The 21,172-nt window shown below is 52.5% G+C and overlaps 2 protein-coding genes and 3 pseudogenes across 2 annotated transcripts; 1 reads left to right on the forward strand and 4 right to left on the reverse strand.

Annotated features, from left to right (window-relative positions):
• Positions 1–558: 558 nt before the first annotated feature.
• LOC126650258 (feather keratin Cos1-1/Cos1-3/Cos2-1-like) lies at positions 559–1,295 on the reverse strand (annotated as a pseudogene).
• Positions 1,296–8,017: 6,722 nt separating this feature from the next.
• LOC126650255 (feather keratin Cos2-2-like) lies at positions 8,018–8,341 on the reverse strand. Its single transcript, XM_050334811.1, has one exon. It carries the CDS (start codon positions 8,339–8,341, stop codon positions 8,018–8,020), a length of 324 nt encoding a protein of 107 aa, XP_050190768.1.
• A 2,298-nt stretch (positions 8,342–10,639) lies between these two features.
• On the forward strand, positions 10,640–10,963 carry LOC126650254 (feather keratin Cos2-2-like). Its single transcript, XM_050334810.1, has one exon. The coding sequence runs from the start codon at positions 10,640–10,642 to the stop codon at positions 10,961–10,963; it is 324 nt and encodes a 107-aa protein (XP_050190767.1).
• Positions 10,964–15,941: 4,978 nt separating this feature from the next.
• Positions 15,942–16,672, reverse strand: LOC126650259 (feather keratin Cos2-2-like; annotated as a pseudogene).
• A 3,287-nt stretch (positions 16,673–19,959) lies between these two features.
• On the reverse strand, positions 19,960–20,681 carry LOC126650262 (feather keratin Cos1-2-like; annotated as a pseudogene).
• Positions 20,682–21,172: the final 491 nt, after the last annotated feature.

Genomic DNA, 21,172 nt, shown 5'->3' on the forward strand with positions numbered 1-21,172 from the left:
GGAAGAGTTGATGCTTTGGGCTGTGCCCAGGCATTGTTCTTCCCCATCACCAGTCCCGTAAACTTTTGGAGCCATCTTCTCTTTTGGTGTGGTCCTTGCAGTGGATAAGCCAGGGAGGTCTTTGTCGGCTCCAAGGGAAAAGGCACAAAGAAAACTCCAGCAACTCCAATCCTCTGCCTTTCTCTGCCCCCCATCACTGAACTCATTGGAAAAGTTACCAAAGAATAACAAAAGACTCAGAGGCCAAGGCTTGGATGCAAAACAAGTTTATTGAGTCTAAAGAAGCAAAGGAGGTGGCTCACAGAGGGCACCATCAGCAGCCACTGACATGCAGTGGGGGTGTCCCCCTGACTGCACTGCAGAAGGAGGGAGGGAGGCCAAAAAGTCCCCAGGAGGGTAGTATTGGGTGGTGGTGACAGGTAGGGAAGAGAGAGAAGAGAGGAGAAGAAGGGAAGAAGAGGCAGAAAGTCTAAAGGCCGTTTTCCAACGTTCTGTTTTCAGTCCAGCAGCATGATCAGAGGTCTTGTAGGTTCTTTCCTGAGGATGTTTGCAGGGCCTTTAGCAGGGCCCACATCTGCGAGGGTAGCAGCTGGTGATGCAGGAGAGGTCAAAGCCCCCGGAGTTGATGGGCACTCCGTCACAGCTGAGGATGCTGCCAACGGCAGCGGAGGTGGAGGATCCCACCACGGTGTTCTGTGGGAAGGAGCTGAGGATGGGCCCGGGCAGGGTCACCAGCACAGCAGGAGGTTCAATGACGACGGTGGAGCTCTGGCACTGCCTGACACAGCACTCATTGCAGCTGTTGGCCAGCGGGGTGGGCCCGCAGGGCTGGCAGCAAGGGTTGCAGGGCTGGCAGCAGGACATGTCTCTGCCTCACAGGGGCACCTGGCACACAGGGCAGGGACAAGCACAAAGCGGGCACACATGAGAAGCAGCCCTGCACCCAACCCCCCTGCAGCCAAGCCACCTCCTGCCCCACATTGCACTGCCCAGCCCAAAGCCCACCAGCCTCCTCAGCCAAGTCCCAGCCTCTCTCTGCACAACACCTTCTCTCCCCTTCCCTCTCCCAGCACCAGCAGCTCCCAGCCCTGGCCTAGCACAGCCCACATCAGCTGAGACCTGCAGGGAGGAAAGACGTGGTCTTGAAGCAGCAGCAGGAGGACAAGAGGCTTCCCACTCACCTGATTCCTGAGGAGGAGGAGATGAGAGAAGTGGATGAGAGAGCAGAGACTTGGGCTGCCTTTTATAGCAGTCCTGCCCTGCCTCAGGCCCACAGGCACCTTTGTGGAAGTCATAATTTGTTGACCAGCTCATGCCAGTTGTGAACCATCCCAGCTAATGGTAGGGGCTGTGTCCTGGTTTTCTGCACTTCTGCATTTTCATTTCCTGTGCATTCCACGTGCTTTCCTATAGGAAGAATTCTGTAAGTGTTGGGATGAGAGGCCCAAGGGTTTCCGGGACATAAACACCTGAGTGCAGGTAGAAGGCTCAGATCAAGGCCTGGTGTCTTCCCGTGCAAGCAGGTGATGTGAGCCAGTGTAATTTCTGGGTGGTTTTCCTATGGTACAGTTGTCCTGAAATGGACACAGCTCTTGTGCTTCCTGCCCACATGGCGAAGGACTTCCATGGGAGCGGACATGAAACATCCTTTTGTCTTTCCCCTCCTTTCTGTCTAGTGACAGTCACCCTTTGTTGCCCTCAGCTGCACTTGTGCTGGCAAGGTTTGACCCTGTTCTCTATTTAAAGTGCTTTCATGAAAGTTGTGCTGGTGTCAATCACCCCATCCTCTCTCTGTACACTCTCTGCAGACCCTTTGGGAAGACAAGGTACATTTTTGGTCGCCTGGTCCGTTCCCAGGTGTCATGTGAAAATGGAGAGTTTAGGTGTTGCTTGTCGGTGCCCCCAGGAAAGTGGAGAGCCTCTTGTCCAACCAGTCTGTCAGCGTCTTGTACCGAGACCCTTCAGCAAGAGATTCACCAGATTGAAGGTGATTCGACTGCTTTTCTCAGAGGGGCTCAACCAACAACATGAAGACCCCTGAGCAGGCCCTGCCAAAGTGTTGTCTGCTGCCAGCAACTGAAAGGACTCACTCTAACAGTTCATGGAGTACCACTCTTTGCAATACAAATTGTGGCAGGGTAATAAGTGTTATGGTTGTCAGTGATAGTGTCTGGCACAAAAATGCATTTTAAAGCAATCTAGTGGGATATGCAAAGCAAACACAAGCTCTAGTCCTAAAAGCAATAGTTACCAAGTGTAGAGTACTTTGCTTCTGCAGTTGGTGTCCCTGTGGGGGGAAGAAATGGGCTCAGGCCATCGACTGACCCCAAGAGTTTTGGTGGAGTCCTTTCCCAACTTTCCCCCATCCCGAACTTACTTTTATATTTTTTCTTTATGTTTTGGGGGAGCTTGTGTGGCTTTAGTCCTAAATACCTTTTATTTCTGATTGCTGTCGAGTTGTCTTGCCACACCTAATGAGAGCAGGGTGGTGGTGGCTTGGCACCTCCGGAGGGCATTCGACATGGTTGTTGGCTCAGCAGCAGAACACCTTGATTCTCCCTTGGCTGACAGGTACTGTATGGACTCATGACCTGCACAGTACCACAGTGTCCCCCCTTTCCACTGGCATTTGAATAGATGTGGGGTGTGGTTACAGCAGGTGCTGCAAAGCATCCTGGGAGTTGTAGTTCTAAGTACTCTGTCACACATGCTCTGTTGAATGCTTGTATGGGATTGGCTTAAGAAGTTACCTGTGTGACGTGGCAGCATTTGAAACTGCTATATAAACTGGGACTCCTTGAATAAACGATCTCTCTCTCTCTTGTTACACATCACGTTGGTGTCGCTATGGTCCCCATGGGACTTATTATTTATTATATTAATAACTGCTACATATGGCGCCCAAACAGGGACCTAAGCCTTATCCTGAATCAGGAAGAAATACGGACCAGACGTCAGGTACCAGCCTATATTTAACGCTGAGGGACGTCCGCCGTGAAAAAGAAATAAACGCCAGGTACCAGAGGAAAGGAAACTCTGATGGGCGTAGGCGGGAGAAACCGCGATTGAGCTCGAAAAAAGGCCTGAATTCAGTAGGGAATTGCCTACGTTTTGAGAGGACGCTCTCGAGAAGAAAAATCTACGTCCCAGGTGAGAGGGCGGGAGAAAAAAGAAAAAGAGAAAAAATGAAAACTTTTAATTCACGTGAACCGCAGAATATTGCAAAAGCCCTAAGCTTAATATTGAAAAGACTTTGGAGACAAGTTAACAAAAATAAAATAGCTGAACTTTTAAAATTGATGAAAATAACTGTTTTAGGACTGCTGTTATTTACAATTCCTAGTGAAATTGTTTGGAAAAAAGAGTGGAAAAGCAGAGAAAAAACAAAAGTAAAAAAGGTGGACACTTTAAAACCCTCGCAAAAGAACTCGTCCACAGAGAGAAACTTTGAATCTTCCCCTCCCCCAAACATTGTAAAGCATGGAACTCCACGTACTACTGTAGTGTGGAAAGGGGGAGGGGGTCCGAGAGCACGGAAGAAGAGCCTTAGAATATACCTTTTTGTGCTGAATTTTCGCGAATACGTGAATTCCGGAAAGAAGGCGCGTGTCGCGGATTATGTGACTAGTAAAAGGGAACAAACTTTGAATCCCCAAGCCATTAAAAACCTGCAGACACGTGGAGACCACGCCGGAGCGTGGGCGGCGCCATCTTGCCCATGCCGGGAGCAGAAGTTGATGCCTTCTCTTCCTGTCTCTTGGCCATGTTGTGAACTGCCTCTGCTGAAGGCATGCATGGAACATGGTCCGTGCTGGGAGCCGGTAGCTAAGCAACAACTGCTGTGCCTACCAGCAACAGCAGCGCGATGTTTAAAAAAGATACGTGATAGCCGCTCGACGTTGCGAGCGGCGAGGCCCGCGGCGGGCACAGAGCGCGGGGCTGTCGAGGCGCTCGGCAGCCGCAGCGAGTCTGGCTGGGGACGGAGCTGCGCACGGCTCCGCAGGACTGCTGACAGCGGGTGGCGACTCCGGCCCCCCCGAGCCGGGCGGCTCCGGGACGGGGCTCGGCAGCAACAGCGACTTCCTCTCGCGGTACCGGCTGGTGTCGACCAGGCTGCGGCGGCGGTTCCTGCGCGAACCCAGATGGCAGCGGTGGCGGCACCACCGGGAGCGGCGGGCCCGGCGCACAGCGTGGAGGGAGCTGGGCGGTCGGAGTGGCGCCGCCGCAGGGCGCCTCTGCCCGGAGCCCGCAAGCGGGCCAAGGCCCGGCTGAGGCGCGGCCGAACGGGAGGCGGTGACCCGAGCGCAGAAGCCCCGCCGCAGCTGGCGACGACTCCCGCCACACCCCCGACCCGCATGGAGCTCCCAATGGAGCTCCGTGTGGAACTCCGGGCCGGGGAGGCGGCCGCTGTGCCTGAAGAGAAGCCGTGGGGCGGCCCCGCGGCCGTCCCAGGCGGCCAAGCAGGCGTGCGCTGGGACTGTGGCACAAGTTTGTAAATGAAGCTGGGGTGACGCAGGGCGCTGAAGGCGGCGCAGCGGCTTTGGTGAGCACGTGTCAGGGGCGCAGAGCTGCGAGGCCTTCACCGCCCGCCTGCACTTGGAGCGTGGGCAGCCCGTGCTGACGGTCGGGCCGTGCCTAGAGCTGACGGCCGCGTCAGCGAGCCAGCCCACCCATGCTGCCGCTCCCCTGAAGCGGACCACGCGGCCGCAGCAGCGCGGCCCGGGACAGCCGCACAGGCAGCACAACGCGGCACCAGGCCGAGCCGAGGCCCGGCGGCGATGACCAGCGACATGGCCCCGACCGTGAGCGGGCCGGGCCATGGCCGCAGCGACTACGGCTCCTCTGGGAGCCTCAACAGTGACAACACCGCCTCCCCACTCCCGTGAGAGAGGCGGCGGCGGCCCCGGGCAAGGACCCGGGCCGGGGCCAAAACTATACAGACACTATATTACTGACTGTTTTTACATGTTTTACATATAAGCCTTTAGAAATTATTACAAATGTTTTTATCTAAAATAATTTAGTTAACTGTCTTTAATTTTCTATTCACACTAATAAGACAGAAAAATTCAACATTGCCTTATTAATACATTTTTAACTTTCTAATTTTCCTGTAGCCTTCTTTAAATTACTAATAGTCACATTTACTGAATATTGTTTAAAATTGTTAAATTCTTAAATGTATCTAAATAAGTTTAAGTTTGTAACTATCTCATTTAAGTAATAATTAACATCTTTAAGAATTTCTATTGTTATTAGTTAACACATTATAATAATAACTTACCTATTCATTTCTCTAAGTACACACTCAGAAATATACACACTACTTACCACTATTATACCTTAAATTCATTAAAATTCCATATTCACAACAAAACAAGGGGAGTAGACAGAATATGCATGTAATTAAGTAAGTAAATCCTGAGTCAAACAATTTTCATTCTGACCAAACACTCCATAAAAGTTTAAGTTGTATAGCTAGAATATGAAAACAAAATAAAGATTACATGTATGCATGAATGAAAAATGATTGGGGTGGCTACCCGAATGAGTGAAAGAGAGATTGTATGAATGTATGAATCTATGTGAACCATATACACATTATACCAAATATCTAAAACAAACACACACAACAAACACTACCTCTAATACATCGCCTTAATAAAAGACAACTCAAAACATGATGTTCCTCCTTTAAACTTTTCCTTGCGGTTTAATAAAGTAACTTTTCCCCAGTTATATGTAAACCCTAAGATTGATAAAGGTTTTTGTTCTACCCAATTGCAAAAAACCCTTAGGTAAATAAGGTTTAATCAAGAAATAAGTTTACTATGTCAAGTGAAAAACGTCTTGTTAAGAATTGCACTGTTTTTTGAATTTACACTCTTTTGTTATTAATAAAAATGGGGGAATTGTGGGGTCTGGTTACAGCAGGTGCTGCAAAGCATCCTGGGAGTTGTAGTTTTAAATACTCTGTCACACATGCTCTGTTGAATGCTTGTATGGGATTGGCTTAAGAAGTTACCTGTGTGACGTGGCAGCATTTGAAACTGCTATATAAGCTGGGACTCCTTGAATAAATGATCTCTCTCTCTCTTGTTACACATCACGTTGGTGTCACTATGGTCCCCATGGGACTTATTATTTATTATATTAATAACTGCTACAAATAGAGGGGGGCTAGTATTCGCCACTTTGTTCCACTCTCCGTTCTGTTCCTCTGAGCAGATGATTCAGTTTTATGGAGAGCATGATGGCCACATTTCCTCCAGGGAATGGATACTGCATTTTGCCCTAAAATTCTTAGCCTCCTCTAAATTTAAACCTCTCCATCATGCCACACTAGGGTACTCTCATCTCGTTCTGTCAGAGGTGTTCCTAACATCACCTACACACAGTTCCTCCTTTTTTATGTTTTTCTGTCCTGCTGAGCATGTCCAGATTTTTGCAGGGTCCAAGGCAGACATTCCCGAGCACACGTGTGTCAGTCGTGTGTGTGATGCCCATCAGGAGGGCACCAGAAGGTTCCAGCTCTGGCTCTGCCCTGGGTGTTCCTTGAGCACCACAGAGTAGTGGTTGCCCCCACCAGAAGGAGCCAATCTCCAGCTGAACAGCGCTGCCCTTCACCCTGCACAGAAGTGTCCAGACAACTGGAATGCAGCCTCTGCCTCCTGCACCCTCCACCTGTTGCTTTCTGTTCAGGGGGAAAGCCAAGAACTCCTGTCCCCTGAGCAGGCCCTGATCCCTGAATCAATTCCCTGCGGATGGAATGCTGCTGAGAGCCTGTGCCAAGTGTGTGTGGAACTGAAGGGATCAGGGTCCAGATGTTGCTCTGCTGGGAGATGTAGGACAGACCTTCTGGGTGGCACTGGGACAGTCAAAGAGCTGTGGACTCGTTTGGGTGTTTGAGCACCAGGATTTCCATAGCCCCCAAAAAGCTGAATCAGAGTTGTCAGCAACTGTGTCTAGGCAAACAGGGACATGTGATTCAGGGCCAAATTACACAAACTCATCTCCCCCATTAAGAGGGAGGCCAGGCAAATTCCCTCTTTGCTGAGGGAGCAGTAATATCACTTCTTAGGTTATTCAAATTTACATCCATCCCTTTCTGATGCCTGGACTGGTGCTTTGCAGTTGAAATTCTTATTCATCGAGTTGTGTTTTGCTCTGTGTTGGACACTCTGTATTGTGTAGATGTGCAAGTTTTGGGTGCTGGGGGAGAAAACTGCTAGGATGGGCTCTGTCAGAAGGGTCCAGTGGCTCCTGCTGGTCTGAGAGACTCAGTTCCAACAGTCTCCAAAAGGGAATCAACTCTGCCCAACACTCAGCACACTTGTCATATGGGTGATGGCCCAGTGAAAAGCTATTCCATCAGAAATTTATTTGGGTTGAGAAGGAACTTGGTGACCATTTACTTCCACACATCCTATCCCCAAAAGCTTTGCAGAAATGCCACCCACAAAACCAGTTTACCCAAAGCCCTGTCCAATCTCACCTTGAACACTTCAAGGGTTAAGGTATCCACAACAATTCTGGATAGTTTTTTCCAGTGCCTCACCACTCCCACTCCTGGAGACGTGTTTGTGAGCTCCAAGAGAAAGGGCACAAAGGAAAATCAACTGCAGAGAGTCCCACCCTCTGCTTCCTCCACCTTCTTCCCTGAGCTCAATGGAAGAGTTGCCACAGAAAGAAAGGAGGAATCAGAGGCCCAGATTTGGATGCAAAACAACTTTATTAAGTCTAAAGAAGCAAAGGAGGTGGCTCACAGAGGGCACCAGCAGCAGCCACTGACATGCAGTGGGGGTGTCCCTCTGCCTGCACTGCAGAGAGAGGGAGGCCAAAAGGTCCCCAGGAGGGTGGCATTGGGTGGTGGTGACAGGACAGGAAGGGAAGAGAGAAAAGAGAGAAGGAAAGAAGAGGCTGAAAGTCTAAATGCTGTGTCCCAAAGTCGTGTTTTCAATCCAGCAGAACAATCAGAGGTCTTGCAGGTTGTTGCTCCAGGATGTTTGCAGAGCCTTTAGCAGGGCCCACATCTGCAAGGGTAGCAGCTGGTGATGCAGGAGAGGTCAAAGCCCCCGGAGTTGATGGGCACTCCGTCACAGCTGAGGATGCTGCCAATGGCAGCGGAGGTGGAGGATCCCACGGCGGTGTTCTGTGGGAAGGAGCTGAGGATGGGCCCGGGCAGGGTCACCAGCACAGCAGGAGGTTCAATGACGACGGTGGAGCTCTGGCACTGCCTGACACAGCACTCATTGCAGCTGTTGGCCAGCGGGGTGGGCCCGCAGGGCTGGCAGCAAGGGTTGCAGGGCTGGCACTGCTGGCACTTCTCAGGGCACGACATGTCTCGAGCCTGGGGCTGCACCTGGCACACAGGGCAGGGAGCAAGCAGAGCACACGCACACCTCAGCAACAGCCCGCCAAGCACCACCAGCAAGCCAAGGCACCTGCTGCTGCCTGGCCAGGGACAGGCTCTGCAGGGGCCAACAGGGCAGCCTTGCCCTGAGCCCAGCAGGGCCTGCACACATCAGCCAGGCCCAGGGCTGCTCCTGCCTAAGCTGCAGGAAAAGAAGCCCCTCAGCCCAGCTCAGCCTCTGGCCACAACACACGCTCTGCCCTCTGCCCACACCACCCCCATCCCAGAGCCCTCCCACAACAACAAGGAGCAGGGATGGGCTGCAAAGCTCCACCCTGTGCTAGAGAGGGGAGGAGAAAGGGGGTGTCCACTCACCGGGTTGCTGAGGACAAGGAGGTGGCAGAAGGGCTTGAGAGAGCCACCAGTCAGGCTGGCTTTTATGCTGGCCCCACAGAGCCTCAGGGCCCAAAGGCCGTGCTGCATAAGTGACAATTTTCCTGCATGATCCCAGTGAATGGAAACATCTCAGGGAATGACATGGCACGTGTTGGTGTTTCCGTCTGTGGTGACTTTGCATTTCCTGGCTTACATCATGCCCATTCCCTCATGGACACTTGTGACTGCAGGTAGGAGAGATTGCAGGATTTCTGGGGCCAAGATGTGCTGTTCTGTACAGAAGTTATGACATAAGTGCACAATAGATCCAGAGGAGTCAGGTGATGCCAGGTTGGGGCACTCTGGCGGATTTCTGTAATGTTTCCTGACTTTTTTATTTATTGCTGTTAGGAAGGGCCCCAGCTCTCCCAGCCCTCCCTTCCTTGGCTCATCACCCAAGTCCTCCCCTGACTGTTGGTCCTGTCCTGTTGATCAGAACACTTTGGCTTCCTCCTCTGGCTGGCCAGTCCCTGAGGCTCCTCTGGCACTGCTGCCTGAGCATCTGTGCTGCTCAGAGGCCCCGTCCCTGCTCTGACAGCAGCTCCCCAGCAGCTCCTCACTCCCATCCCTTCCCATCCCCTCTGCCCCCGTGCTGATCCCCACTAATGGGTGTGGCAGTAGGACTGTGCCCCAAACTGTATGAGTGTCTGCACATCCCTGTGCTTGTGCTCCCCTGGGATCACCCCCTGGGAGCCTCTGGCCTGCACGTGTCCCTCTGTGCACAGGGCAGAGCACTTTGTGTGCAACCTCCTGTCCGAGTCCTTGGGCACCTTTGCTGTGTCTGTGCATCTGGGTTGGTCCTTGTACTCCCTGGGCAGGTTGGGAACGTGTCAGTGCCTCTGGGGGTGTCCTCAGCTGTGGCTGAGCCCAAGGCTGAGCCCAAGCATTCCAGGGCCTGTAGTGGCATCCCTCCCCAACAGTGCCAGGCACTGACACAGTCTCAGCTCCCCGTCTTGTTCTACAGAGATCTGGAGAGGGCCACGGCACTCAGGTCTCATTGAGGAGAATCCTGACCCCAGGCCATCACTTCTCATGCTCCCTTCAGGCAGCCTTGGGGCACTGAGCTGTTTCCCAGGGTCCTTGCTCCTGTCTCATATGGAAGCCATGGCTGGGATCAGAGGTGAACTCAGGTACAGCTCAGGGGAGCCCTTGGGTGATGAGCCAAAGGCTGGAGGGCTGGGAGCTGCTGGGAACCTTCCTGTCAGCAGGAGCAGAGTGCCCCAGGCTGGCATCACCTGCCTCTTCTTTGTGCACTTAGATCACAACTTCTGCCCACAATGACAAAAGAAAAACTCGTGCCATGTCATTCCCTGAGATGTTTCCGTTCACTGGGATCATGCAGGAAAATCGTCACTTATGCAGCACGGCCTTTGGGCCCTGAGGCTCTGTGGGGCCAGCATAAAAGCCAGCCTGACTGGTGGCTCTCTCAAGCCCTTCTGTCACCTCCTTGTCCTCAGCAACCCGGTGAGTGGACACCCCCTTTCTCCTCCCCTCTCTAGCACAGGGTGGAGTTTTGCAGCCCATCCCTGCTCCTTGTTGTTGTGGGAGGGCTCTGGGATGGGGGTGGTGTGGGCAGAGGGCAGAGCGTGTGTTGTGGCCAGAGGCTGAGCTGGGCTGAGGGGCTTCTTTTCCTGCAGCTTAGGCAGGAGCAGCCCTGGGCCTGGCTGATGTGTGCAGGCCCTGCTGGGCTCAGGGCAAGGCTACCCTGTTGGCCCCTGCAGAGCCTGTCCCTGGCCAGGCAGCAGCAGGTGCCTTGGCTTGCTGGTGGTGCTTGGCGGGCTGTTGCTGAGGTGTGCGTGTGCTCTGCTTGCTCCCTGCCCTGTGTGCCAGGTGCAGCCCCAGGCTCGAGACATGTCGTGCCCTGAGAAGTGCCAGCAGTGCCAGCCCTGCAACCCTTGCTGCCAGCCCTGCGGGCCCACCCCGCTGGCCAACAGCTGCAATGAGTGCTGTGTCAGGCAGTGCCAGAGCTCCACCGTCGTCATTGAACCTCCTGCTGTGCTGGTGACCCTGCCCGGGCCCATCCTCAGCTCCTTCCCACAGAACACCGCCGTGGGATCCTCCACCTCCGCTGCCGTTGGCAGCATCCTCAGCTGTGACGGAGTGCCCATCAACTCCGGGGGCTTTGACCTCTCCTGCATCACCAGCTGCTACCCTTCCAGATGTGGGCCCTGCTAAAGGCCCTGCAAACATCCTGGGGCAACAACCTGCAAGACCTCTGATCATTCTGCTGCACTGAAAACACGACTTTGGACACGGCATTTAGACTTTCTGCCTCTTCTTTCCTTCTCTCTTCTCTCTTTTCCCTTCCTGTCCTGTCATCACCACCCAATGCCACCCTCCTGGGGACCCTGTGGCCTCCCTCCCTCTGCTGCTGGTGCCCTCTGTCAGCCACCTCCTTTGTTTCTTTACTCTCAATAAAGTTGTTTTGCATCCAAACCTGGGACTCCGAGTTCTCTTTCCTTCCTTTGCTGCTCTTCCAATGCACTCAGTGGTAAATCCTGGAGAAAGCAGAGTGGACTCCCCGTAGTTGATTTTGCTTTGTGCCCTTTCCCCTGGAGCTCACAAAGATGTCCCTGGCTAATCAAAGCAAAGATTAACAGGGGGTGATGGCTTCAAACTGACAGGTCTGGGTGTAATAGTTAATAAAAGCAAAGGTGGATAATTTGCTAATGAAATTATATTTGTAATGTTAGTGGTTGGTTTGAATTGTAAGTATCAAGCCACAATGTTGTGTCTGTAATAGGTAATAAGGAGCAATAATTATAATTTGCTATGAATTTGTATGTTATGTCTTGTCATTTTAGAAGTGTTTTTTCTGAGCAGACTTATAGGGAAGCAGAATAGAATGAAACAGCAAAGAACCAAAGGAAAGGACTTACCCCCTCTGGAAATTTTCAGATGGCAGACACTAAGGACTATGGTCTAACAAAAACATTGGTCTAACCAAAACACTGGCTGAGCTCAGGTGGTGAGATGGAGCCCACGAAAGCAAGGACCAATATCAGGGGAGCCCACGAAACAAGGACCAATATTGGGGAAGGCTGCGAAATGGAACTCAATAAAGAAATCGAAAGAGACTTAAGGGGTGGAGGTAGAGGGGGATATAAAAAGTGGGGTGTGGGCTTGCCTCGGGGCAGACCGTTGGTGGAACAGGAGTTTCCCCCGGTCTCCCAGCGAGCTGTTTTGCTTCTTTGACTTTAATAAATTTCTTTTACATTTTTAATAAATTTCTACTATATTTTAAAAAATATACCTGGTCTTTTGACTGTAACAGTGGGGATGTGAAACAGCAATGCCTGGGCACAGTCCACAACCTCATCTCTTCCTACACCTCTCTTGCATTCACTGTTCTGCCCAGCTTGTGTCCAGACAGACAGGGCTGAGCTGTTTCACGTGTGAGGTCTGAGATCAGCAACACAAAAGAGATCAGGTATTTGGGATCAGGTTTTTGATGGAGTGTTGGAGATAACAACAATTATGTAGATATGGAATCCGCATTCCAGAAATGGAAGCATGCAGAGGAAAAAGAAACATCTTTTGAAGAATGGAAAAACCATCTTGTGAAGATTGACATTTTGTGATAGTTTGATTAATGTTAAAACCTATTCGTAGGTTGATTTCCCGCCATTTCCCCTTCTCCCTCATGGGCTGAGGGAGGCTGACAGGCTTGGAGGTAGCACTCCATTGGTCAAGGTACCATGAGGTACCTACCAATCATGTTCTTCTAAGTTGTTACCACCTATGTTCCCACCTCCTAATGTTTATGTATTACCCTTTAACCATTCCGTGCAAGCGGACTTGCATGCTCCGCCCAAGTTCTACTCACTTTCTAGACAATTCTCTCCTTTCCCCTATAAACCCCACCATCTTGTTAAAATAAATTCAGATCAGCCTTGGCTGTTCGTGCGTTCACTAGCTTTGTGTGTTTGTCTCTTTGTTTTGGGCTACACACTAATGTGAGGCGCACCATCCAGCCATTGCCAATAGCCTCGTTAACATGTACAGGCTAGGCAAGACCCTGTGCTGGTCTGCTCCCTTTTCCTCAAGCAAAACTGCGTCAATGGAGCCCTTTGCAGGTGGATGTACCATGAAAGAAGCTGTGACCCCATGAAGAGCCCGCCCTAGAAAAGATTCCTGGCAGGAATGTCCACTGCAGTGGAGAGAAGCCCGCAGTGGAGCAGGTCCTGCTGCTGGGACCTGTTATCCTGTCTGTGAGCTCTGCTGCAACATTCCCTCTGCAGGAGGGTCTGGACAGGCTGGGTACATTTGCTATGGCAGCAGAGGGAGGTTCAACAAGACCAAGTGCCAGGTGCTACAGATGGGCTCCAATAACCCCCTGAAGCTCTACAGGCTGAGGGCAGAGCAGTTGGAAAGAGGCCCAGCAGAAAAGGACCTGGGGCTGCTGATGGACAGTGGCTGATCAGGAGCCAGACTGGGCCCTGCTGGGCAAGAAGGCCAAGGGCATCCTGGCCTGTATCAGGATTAGTGTCCAGCAGAACCAGGGCAGTGACTGTCCCCCTGTACTCAGCACTGGTGAGTCCCAGCTGACTGAAAGCTGGTAAACATTGTCCCCATTTTCAACAAAGAAAGGAAGGAGGACCCTGGGAACTGCAGGCCTGTCAGTCTCACTTCATGAAGGACCTCATAAAATGATGGAGAAGGTGTTCCTGGGAGGTACTGAAAAACATCTGAAAGACAATGCAGTCACTGGTCACAGCCAGCACAGCTTCTTGAGGGGAGAGTCCTGCTCCTGCAACCTGATCTCCTTCTAGGACAAGGTGACCCACCTGGTTGATCAAGGGAAGCCAGCTGATGTGATCTTTTTGGATTTCAGTAAAGCTCACAGTGCGGTGTCTCGCAGGATCCCTCTGGACAAACTGTCCAGCTCAGAGCTGGGTAAACACATCCTGTGCTGGCTGAGCAAGTGGCTCACGGGTCGGGCACAGAGGGTGGCAGTGACTGGGGTGACATCAAACTGTGGCCTGTCACTAGGGGGGTTCCACAGGGCTCCATCTTGGGCCCTGTGCTCTTTGACTTCTCCATCGATGACTTGGACACAGCACTGGAAGGGACTCTGAGCAAGTGTGCAGGTGACCCAAAACTGGGAGGGGCTGTTGAGTCCCTTGAGGGCAGGGAGGCCCTGCAGAGAGACCTTGGCAGATTGGAGAGCTGGGCAAGCAGCAGCCATGGGAACTTCAACTGTGGGAGGTGCCAGATTCTGCAGCTGGAATGGGGCAACCCTGGATGTTTTGGAGAATGAGAGGCTGGAAAGCAGCGCTGCTGGAAGAAATCTGGTGGTTTGTCTTCTCCAAGATAAACCCCCAGCTCCTTCAGCCTCTCTTCACAGGTTATACTGTCTAGACCCTTCTCCGGCTTCATTGCCTTCTTCTGGACTTGTTCCAGAACCTGAATGCCTTGCTTGAATTGAGGGGCCCAGAACTGGACACAGCACTCAAGGTGTGACCTCACCAATGCACAGTAGACGGGCACCTTCACTGCCCTGGTCCTGCTGGACACTATTCCTGATACAGGCCAGGATGCCCTTGGCCTTCTTGGCCAGCTGGGCACAGTCTGGTTCCTGTTCCACCACTGTCCACCAGCAACACCAGGTCCTTTCCCACTGGGCCTCTTTCCAACCGCTCTCCCCCAGCCTGCAGGGGGTTATTGTGGCTAAAGTGTAGGACCTGGAACTCAGCCTTGTTGAACCTCACACTGTGGGCTTGGCCCAGATATCCAGACTGTCCAGACCCTCCTGCAGAGGGAATGTTGCAGCACATCTCCCTGACAGTGCAACAGGTCCCAGCAGCAGGACCTGCTCCACTGTGGCCTTCTCTCCACTGCAGTGGACATTCCTGCCAGGAATCTTTCCTAGTAAAGGCTCTTCATGCTGAAGTGACAAAACTCAGTGACCACCAAGTGTCATCCAGGAGGTATTCCCTTTATTGGGGCACTGGGCAGCACGGGTGACATCTCCCCCTAACATGCACACCTGTCAGAACAGTGTAGGCCTCTTATGTACATTTACAGTATTCCTAGTCATTACAGTTCTTGGAATGGGCAGGTTTAAGCCAATTATTTCTCAGAACTCATTTCCATGGTTTCTGCCTCCTTGTGTGTGTGTTACCACCCAGAGGGTCTTTGAGGGTCGTCAGATGAAGGCTCAAGACCTTCCTCTTGGTGACACTTTTGAACTGTCCTTGCTGTGCAGGCTCTCTGCCACCTGGGTTAATAGCCAGACCACAAGTCCTGTTTGTACCAGTTCAGGTCCTGTATCTGGGGTGTGAAGCACCATATTGCACCCATCACTTGGACATTAGATACATCCTGTGAGTACTGCTGCTCCTAAAAATAATTCCTGAGATGTGCTTTATTTTCACAAGGTTACAGGTTAGCCCTATTTTACTTACAAAAGATTAATGGTTTACTACTTAGTTTCACGAGGGTCAGAGCTTCCTTCATGCTATATCCACCTAAAAGGGCTCCACAGAGTAGCCCTTTGTGTGGCTGATCCCAAAGCTAACCCATGAAACACCCCAGCCCTGCCTGTCTGGTCATGAGGTGGGCAGAAGGGACAATGTAAGGGAGGTGTAGGAAAGGATGAGTTTGTGGGCTGTGCCCTGGCATTGCTGTTTCCCACACCCACTACTGCTACTTTAGGGGGCCATCTTCTCCCTAATGGTCTTTGCTGTGGAGTAGCCAGCCATGTGTCTGTCAGATCCAGAGGAAAGGGCATAAAGACAAACCCACTACAGATTGTCCTATCTCTGCTTCCTGCATCATTTCCCCTGAGCTGCATGAAAGAGCTACCACAGAAAGAAAGGAGGACTCAGAGGCCCAGGCTTGGATGCAAAACAACTTTATTAAGTCTAAAGAAGCAAAGGAGGTGGCTGACAGAGGGCACCAGCAGCAGCCACTGACATGCAGTGGGTGTGTCCCTCTGCCTGCACTGCAGAGGGAGGGAGGGATGCCAAAAGGTCCCCAGGAGGGGGGCATTGAGTGGTGGTGACAGGACAGGAAGGGAAGAGAGAGAAGAGAGGAGAAGAAGGAAAGAAGAGGCAAAAAGTCTAAATGCACTGTCCCAAAGTTGTGTTTTCAGTCCAGCAGCACGATCAGAGGTCTTGCAGGTTGTTGCCCCAGGATGTTTGCAGGGCCTTTAGCAGGGCCCACATCTGGAAGGGTAGCAGCTGGTGATGCAGGAGAGGTCAAAGCCCCCGGAGTTGATGGGCACTCCGTCACAGCTGAGGATGCTGCCAACGGCAGCGGAGGTGGAGGATCCCACCACGGTGTTCTGTGGGAAGGAGCTGAGGATGGGCCCGGGCAGGGTCACCAGCACAGCAGGAGGTTCAATGACGACGGTGGAGCTCTGGCACTGCCTGACACAGCACTCATTGCAGCTGTTGGCCAGCGGGGTGGGCCCGCAGGGCTGGCAGCAAGGGTTGCAGGGCTGGCAGCAGGACATGTCTCTGCCTCACAGGGGCACCTGGCACACAGGGCAGGGACAAGCACAAAGCGGGCACACATGAGAAGCAGCCCTGCACCCAACCCCCCTGCAGCCAAGCCACCTCCTGCCCCACATTGCACTGCCCAGCCCAAAGCCCACCAGCCTCCTCAGCCAAGTCCCAGCCTCTCTCTGCACAACACCTTCTCTCCCCTTCCCTCTCCCAGCACCAGCAGCTCCCGGTCTAGCACAGCCCACAGCAGCTGAGACCTGCAGGGAGGAAAGACGTGGTCTTGAAGCAGCAGCAGGAGGAGAAGAGGCTTCCCACTCACCTGATTCCTGAGGAGAAGGAGGTGAGAGAAGTGGATGAGAGAGCAGAGACTTGGGCTGCCTTTTATAGCAGTCCTGCCCTGCCTCAGGCCCACAGTCACCTGTGTGGAAGTCATAATTTTCTCACCAGCTCATGCCACTTGTGAACCATCCCAGCTAATGGTAGGGGCTGTGTCCTGGTTTCCTGCACTGCTGCCTTTTCATTTCCTGCCTAATTCCACGTGCCTTCCTATATGAAAGCTTTGGGAAGTGCTGGGAAGAGAATCTCAAGGATTTCCGGGGCAGAAAGGCGTCAGCACAGGCAGAGGTCTCAGATCAAGGGCTGTTGTCATCCCGTGAATGCAGGTGATGTTCACCTGGGTCATTCCTGTGGTCTTGTTTGTGGTAAAGGTGTCAGCAATTGGGCATCGCTCTCGTGCTTCTCGCCTGCCTGCCCAAGGACTGCCATGGCAGGGACATCCCAGTGTGTCCTCACAAGAGCCCCCAGCTGATGATGTTTCTTGGCCTGATAAGAACATAGACCTGGCCAGGAGAGTCTGTGAAGCTCCTGTGCAGGGGTCCCCCCTGGGGTGGCCATGAGCCAGCAGAGCAGAGGGCTGCCCTTGCACAAGGAGCCATCGATGCCTTATGCAGGAGTGTTGCTGTGCCTGGGATGGGACAGGGGCTCCTCATGGCCAAGCCAGTGCCAGATTCACTTGCACAGCTCATCAGCCTGTGCTGAGGGAGGCAGAGGCTGAGACCTTCCTCCAAGTGTCTATTGCACTCAAGGCACCAGGTGCATGGACTGCTCTGCTCTGAGGTGTAGGAGGGATTCTCAGGGAGAATCAAACGGCTTTGAGTCAAACTCCTCGGGTTTTCAAGCACAGATTTTCCACAGATCCCCCAAAGACTCAGTGTCAGGGCCTGGCCATTGTGTCTCAGTGGCAGGAACATGTGATTTAGGACAAAAGACCCAAATCCTGCTGCATTCTCTTGTGCAGGTGCAGTGGACTCCCTTTTTGCACAGAAAGATCCTGTTGTGTACTGACTGCAACACCCCATCCTGCCCCGCGTGTGCTGCCTGAGGGTGGAGGAAGCAGCAGAACCAGGAATGGAGGGGAATTGAGTCTGAAACAGAGAAGGGGATGGAGGGAAAGCATTTCAGCTTTTTCTTTTCCATATCTTCTTCCTTTTTTTTCCCTTTTGTTTTTCTCTCTCACAATCCTGCACTATGCTTTGTCTGTAATAAGTGGAATGAATTTTCTCCGAGTCAAGCCCAGGGTTGCCTGTGATGGTCATGGTGAGTAATCCCACTGTCTGTACCTCAACCCACAACTGTTTTCATACTACTTTCTCTTGTCCCATAGAGGAGGGAGAGTGAGAAAGCAGCTGGAAGCCAGTCAAGGTCTCTGTTCTTCTGCACCAATTATGGCAATTAGAAGTGCCTTTGGGGTTTTTCACTTCTATGCATTTTTCCTTCTGTGTGTGCCAGCAGGAGCAAATCTGTTTCTCCCACTCCTCAGAGTTCCCCTCAGAGGACCAAAGGGCTGCAGGATTTGTGTTATGAGGAAAGGTTGAAGGAATGCAGTCTTTTCTCTCAGGAGAACTTGAGGCTTGGGGAGGACCTCATCACAGTGTTTTAGTACTTAAAGGGGTCTCTAACAGGACTGAGACTTTCTCATCCCACTTATGAAATCATGGAATGTGCTGAGTCAGAAGGGACCCATCAAGATCATTGAGTCCAACTCCTGGCCCTGCACAGGACAGCCCAGCAATCCCACCCTGTCCCTGAGAGCATTGTCCAAACACTTCATAAGCTCTGTCAGCCTTGGGACCGTGCCCAATGCCTTGGGGAGCCTGGTCACTGCCCAACCACCCTGTGGGTGAAAAACCTCCTCCTGATATCCAAGCTAAGCTGTCCCCAGCTCAGCTCCAGATGTTTCCTTGAGTCCTGTTAGGGGTCACAGAGAGCCAAGATTGGTACCTGCCCCTCCACTGCCCCTCAGGATGCTGTTAAAGATTCCAATGAGATCTCCTCTTAATCTTCTCTTTTGCAGGCTGGTCAATCCAAGTGCCCTCAGCTGCTCCTCATATGGCTTCTCCTCCAGACCCTTCACCATCCCCATGATCTCCTTTGGACACTCTCCAATAGCTTAATGTCTTCCTTGTATCGTGGTGCCTGAATTGAGCCACGGGGAGGGGCTGTCTGTGGGGTCACAGGCACAAGGAAGAGGAACTGGAGATGATCTGGGAGCTGGCAACGGAGACCAGAGCTTGGGCAGAAGGTCTCACTGGGAGCAGGTGAAGCCTTGGTCTCTGGACACCACAAGATGTGCCCAGTGGCCAGTCTGATGGAAAAAGGTGGTGTCTCTGCCCTCAGATCGAGGCAGGAGGAGCATGTGTGGAAGATCCCATGCTGCACACAGTGCTGGGAGACTGGGCTGTTATTTCAAGCCCAGCAGTACCTTCAGGAATTCATTTTCTGCCCCCTGGAGAACATGGATACCCCAGGGGTGCCTGGATTTGGCACATTGCCTGCAGCTGGAGGCCAAGGTCTAAAAAGAAATTTTCAAGTACAACTGAGAAGCATTTGTAAATGTTGGTATTAACAGTGAAGGCACGAGTCATCTGCACAGGGAAGATGCGACCCAAGCCGTGAGAGCCTTTTGGAGGTGTTGGGTTCACAAGGATGGGGACTCCACTGTATCTCTTGAGTGTGGCTGATACCGATCTGAACTTGAATTCCCTCAGCCTTGCCTGTCTGGACAGCAGCTGGGCCCTGCCAGGTGCTGAGGGACTGTATGAGGTGTGGATCTCATTGGATTGTTCCCAGGTGGGCTGGTCAGAGACTCTAGGCCAGGTAACAAAGGAAGGACAGGAAGAGATGAGGTTCTGGGCTGTCCCCAACCATTGTTCCTTCCCATCTCCACTCCTGAAACACTTTGGAGCCAGGGTCTCCCTGATGGCCACTGGCTGTGCAGGATGCAGGCTGGTCTTCATCAGCATCAAGGCAAAGGGCACAAAGTAAGAGCTACTGCAGGCAGTCCCACACATTGCTTTCCCCACCTTGAGCACACTGGAAGAGTTGCCACGGAACAACAGATGACTCAGAGGCCAAGGCTTGAATGCAGCATAATTTTAATAAATCTAGGGAAGAAAAGGAGGGGGCTCGCAGAGAGCACCAGCAGCAGCCACTAAAAGGATATCCCATATGGTGTTCTTCTGCCTGCCCTGCTGAGGCAGGTAGGGCATCAGGTCCCACTAAAGTGGCCCTGGGAGACAGGGGCAGAAAAGGAGACAGAGAGGAGAGTGGAAGGAAGCTGTGGTCCAAAGCTCTAAATGCAGTGTCCCAAAGTTGTGTTTTCAATCCAGCAGCACGATCAGAGGTCTTGCAGGTTGTTGCCCCAGGATGTTTGCAGGGCCTTTAGCAGGGCCCACATCTGGAAGGGTAGCATCTGGTGATGCAGGAGAGGTCAAAGCCCCCGGAGTTGATGGGCACTCCGTCACAGCTGAGGATGCTGCCAACGGCAGCGGAGGTGGAGGATCCCACCACGGTGTTCTGTGGGAAGGAGCTGAGGATGGGCCCGGGCAGGGTCACCACCACAGCAGAGGGCTGGATGGCCACGGTGGAGCTCTGGCACTGCCTGACACAGCACTCATTGCAGCTGTTGGCCAGCGGGGTGGGCCCGCAGGGCTGGCAGCAAGGGTTGCAGGGCTGGCAGCAGGACATGTCTCTGCCTCACAGGGGCACCTGGCACACAGGGCAGGGACAAGCACAAAGCGGGCACACATGAGAAGCAGCCCTGCAGCCAAGCCACCCCCTGCCCCACATTGCACTGCCCAGCCCAAAGCCCACCAGCCTCCTCAGCCAAGTCCCAGCCTCTCTCTGCACAACACCTTCTCTCCCCTTCCCTCTCCCAGCACCAGCAGCTCCCAGCCCTGGTCTAGCACAGCCCACATCAGCTGAGACCTGCAGGGAGGAAAGACGTGGTCGTGAAGCAGCAGCAGGAGGAGAAGAGGCTTCCCACTCACCTGATTCCTGAGGAGAAGGAGGCGAGAGAAGTGGATGAGAGAGCAGAGACTTGGGCTGCCTTTTATAGCAGTCCTGCCCTGCCTCAGGCCCACAGGCACCTTTGTGGAAGTCATAATTTTCTCACCAGCTCATGCCAGTTGTGAACCATCCCAGCTAATGGTAGGGGCTGTGTCCTGGTTTCCTGCACTGCTGCCTTTTCATTTCCTGATTTCTGCCTCGTGTTTTCCTAAATGAAAACTTTTGGAAATCTGGCATGCGAGGCCCAAGGGTTTCCGGGACATAACACCTGAGTGCAGGCAGAAGACTCACATCAAGGCCTGGTGTTTTCCCGTGCAGGCACGTGTTATGAACTTGTGTCATTTCTGTGTGGTTTTCCTGTGGTACAGTTGTCATGAACTGGACACTGCCCTCAGGCTTTCTGCCCACATTCTCAAGGACTGCCATAAGAGGGCATTTTAGTCATCATTTTTTTTCCCTTCCCATTTCTCTGTGACCCTCACACTTTGTTATAGTCAAAAGACCAGATAGAATTTTAAAATATAGTAGAAATTTATTAAAAGCAAGTAAGCAAAACAGCACGCTGTGCAACCGGGGAAACTCCTAA

The sequence above is a fragment of the Myiozetetes cayanensis genome, unplaced genomic scaffold (genome assembly GCF_022539395.1).
Source record: "Myiozetetes cayanensis isolate MyiCay16 unplaced genomic scaffold, myiCay2020 scf598, whole genome shotgun sequence".
In the NCBI taxonomy this organism is placed as follows: domain Eukaryota; kingdom Metazoa; phylum Chordata; class Aves; order Passeriformes; family Tyrannidae; genus Myiozetetes; species Myiozetetes cayanensis.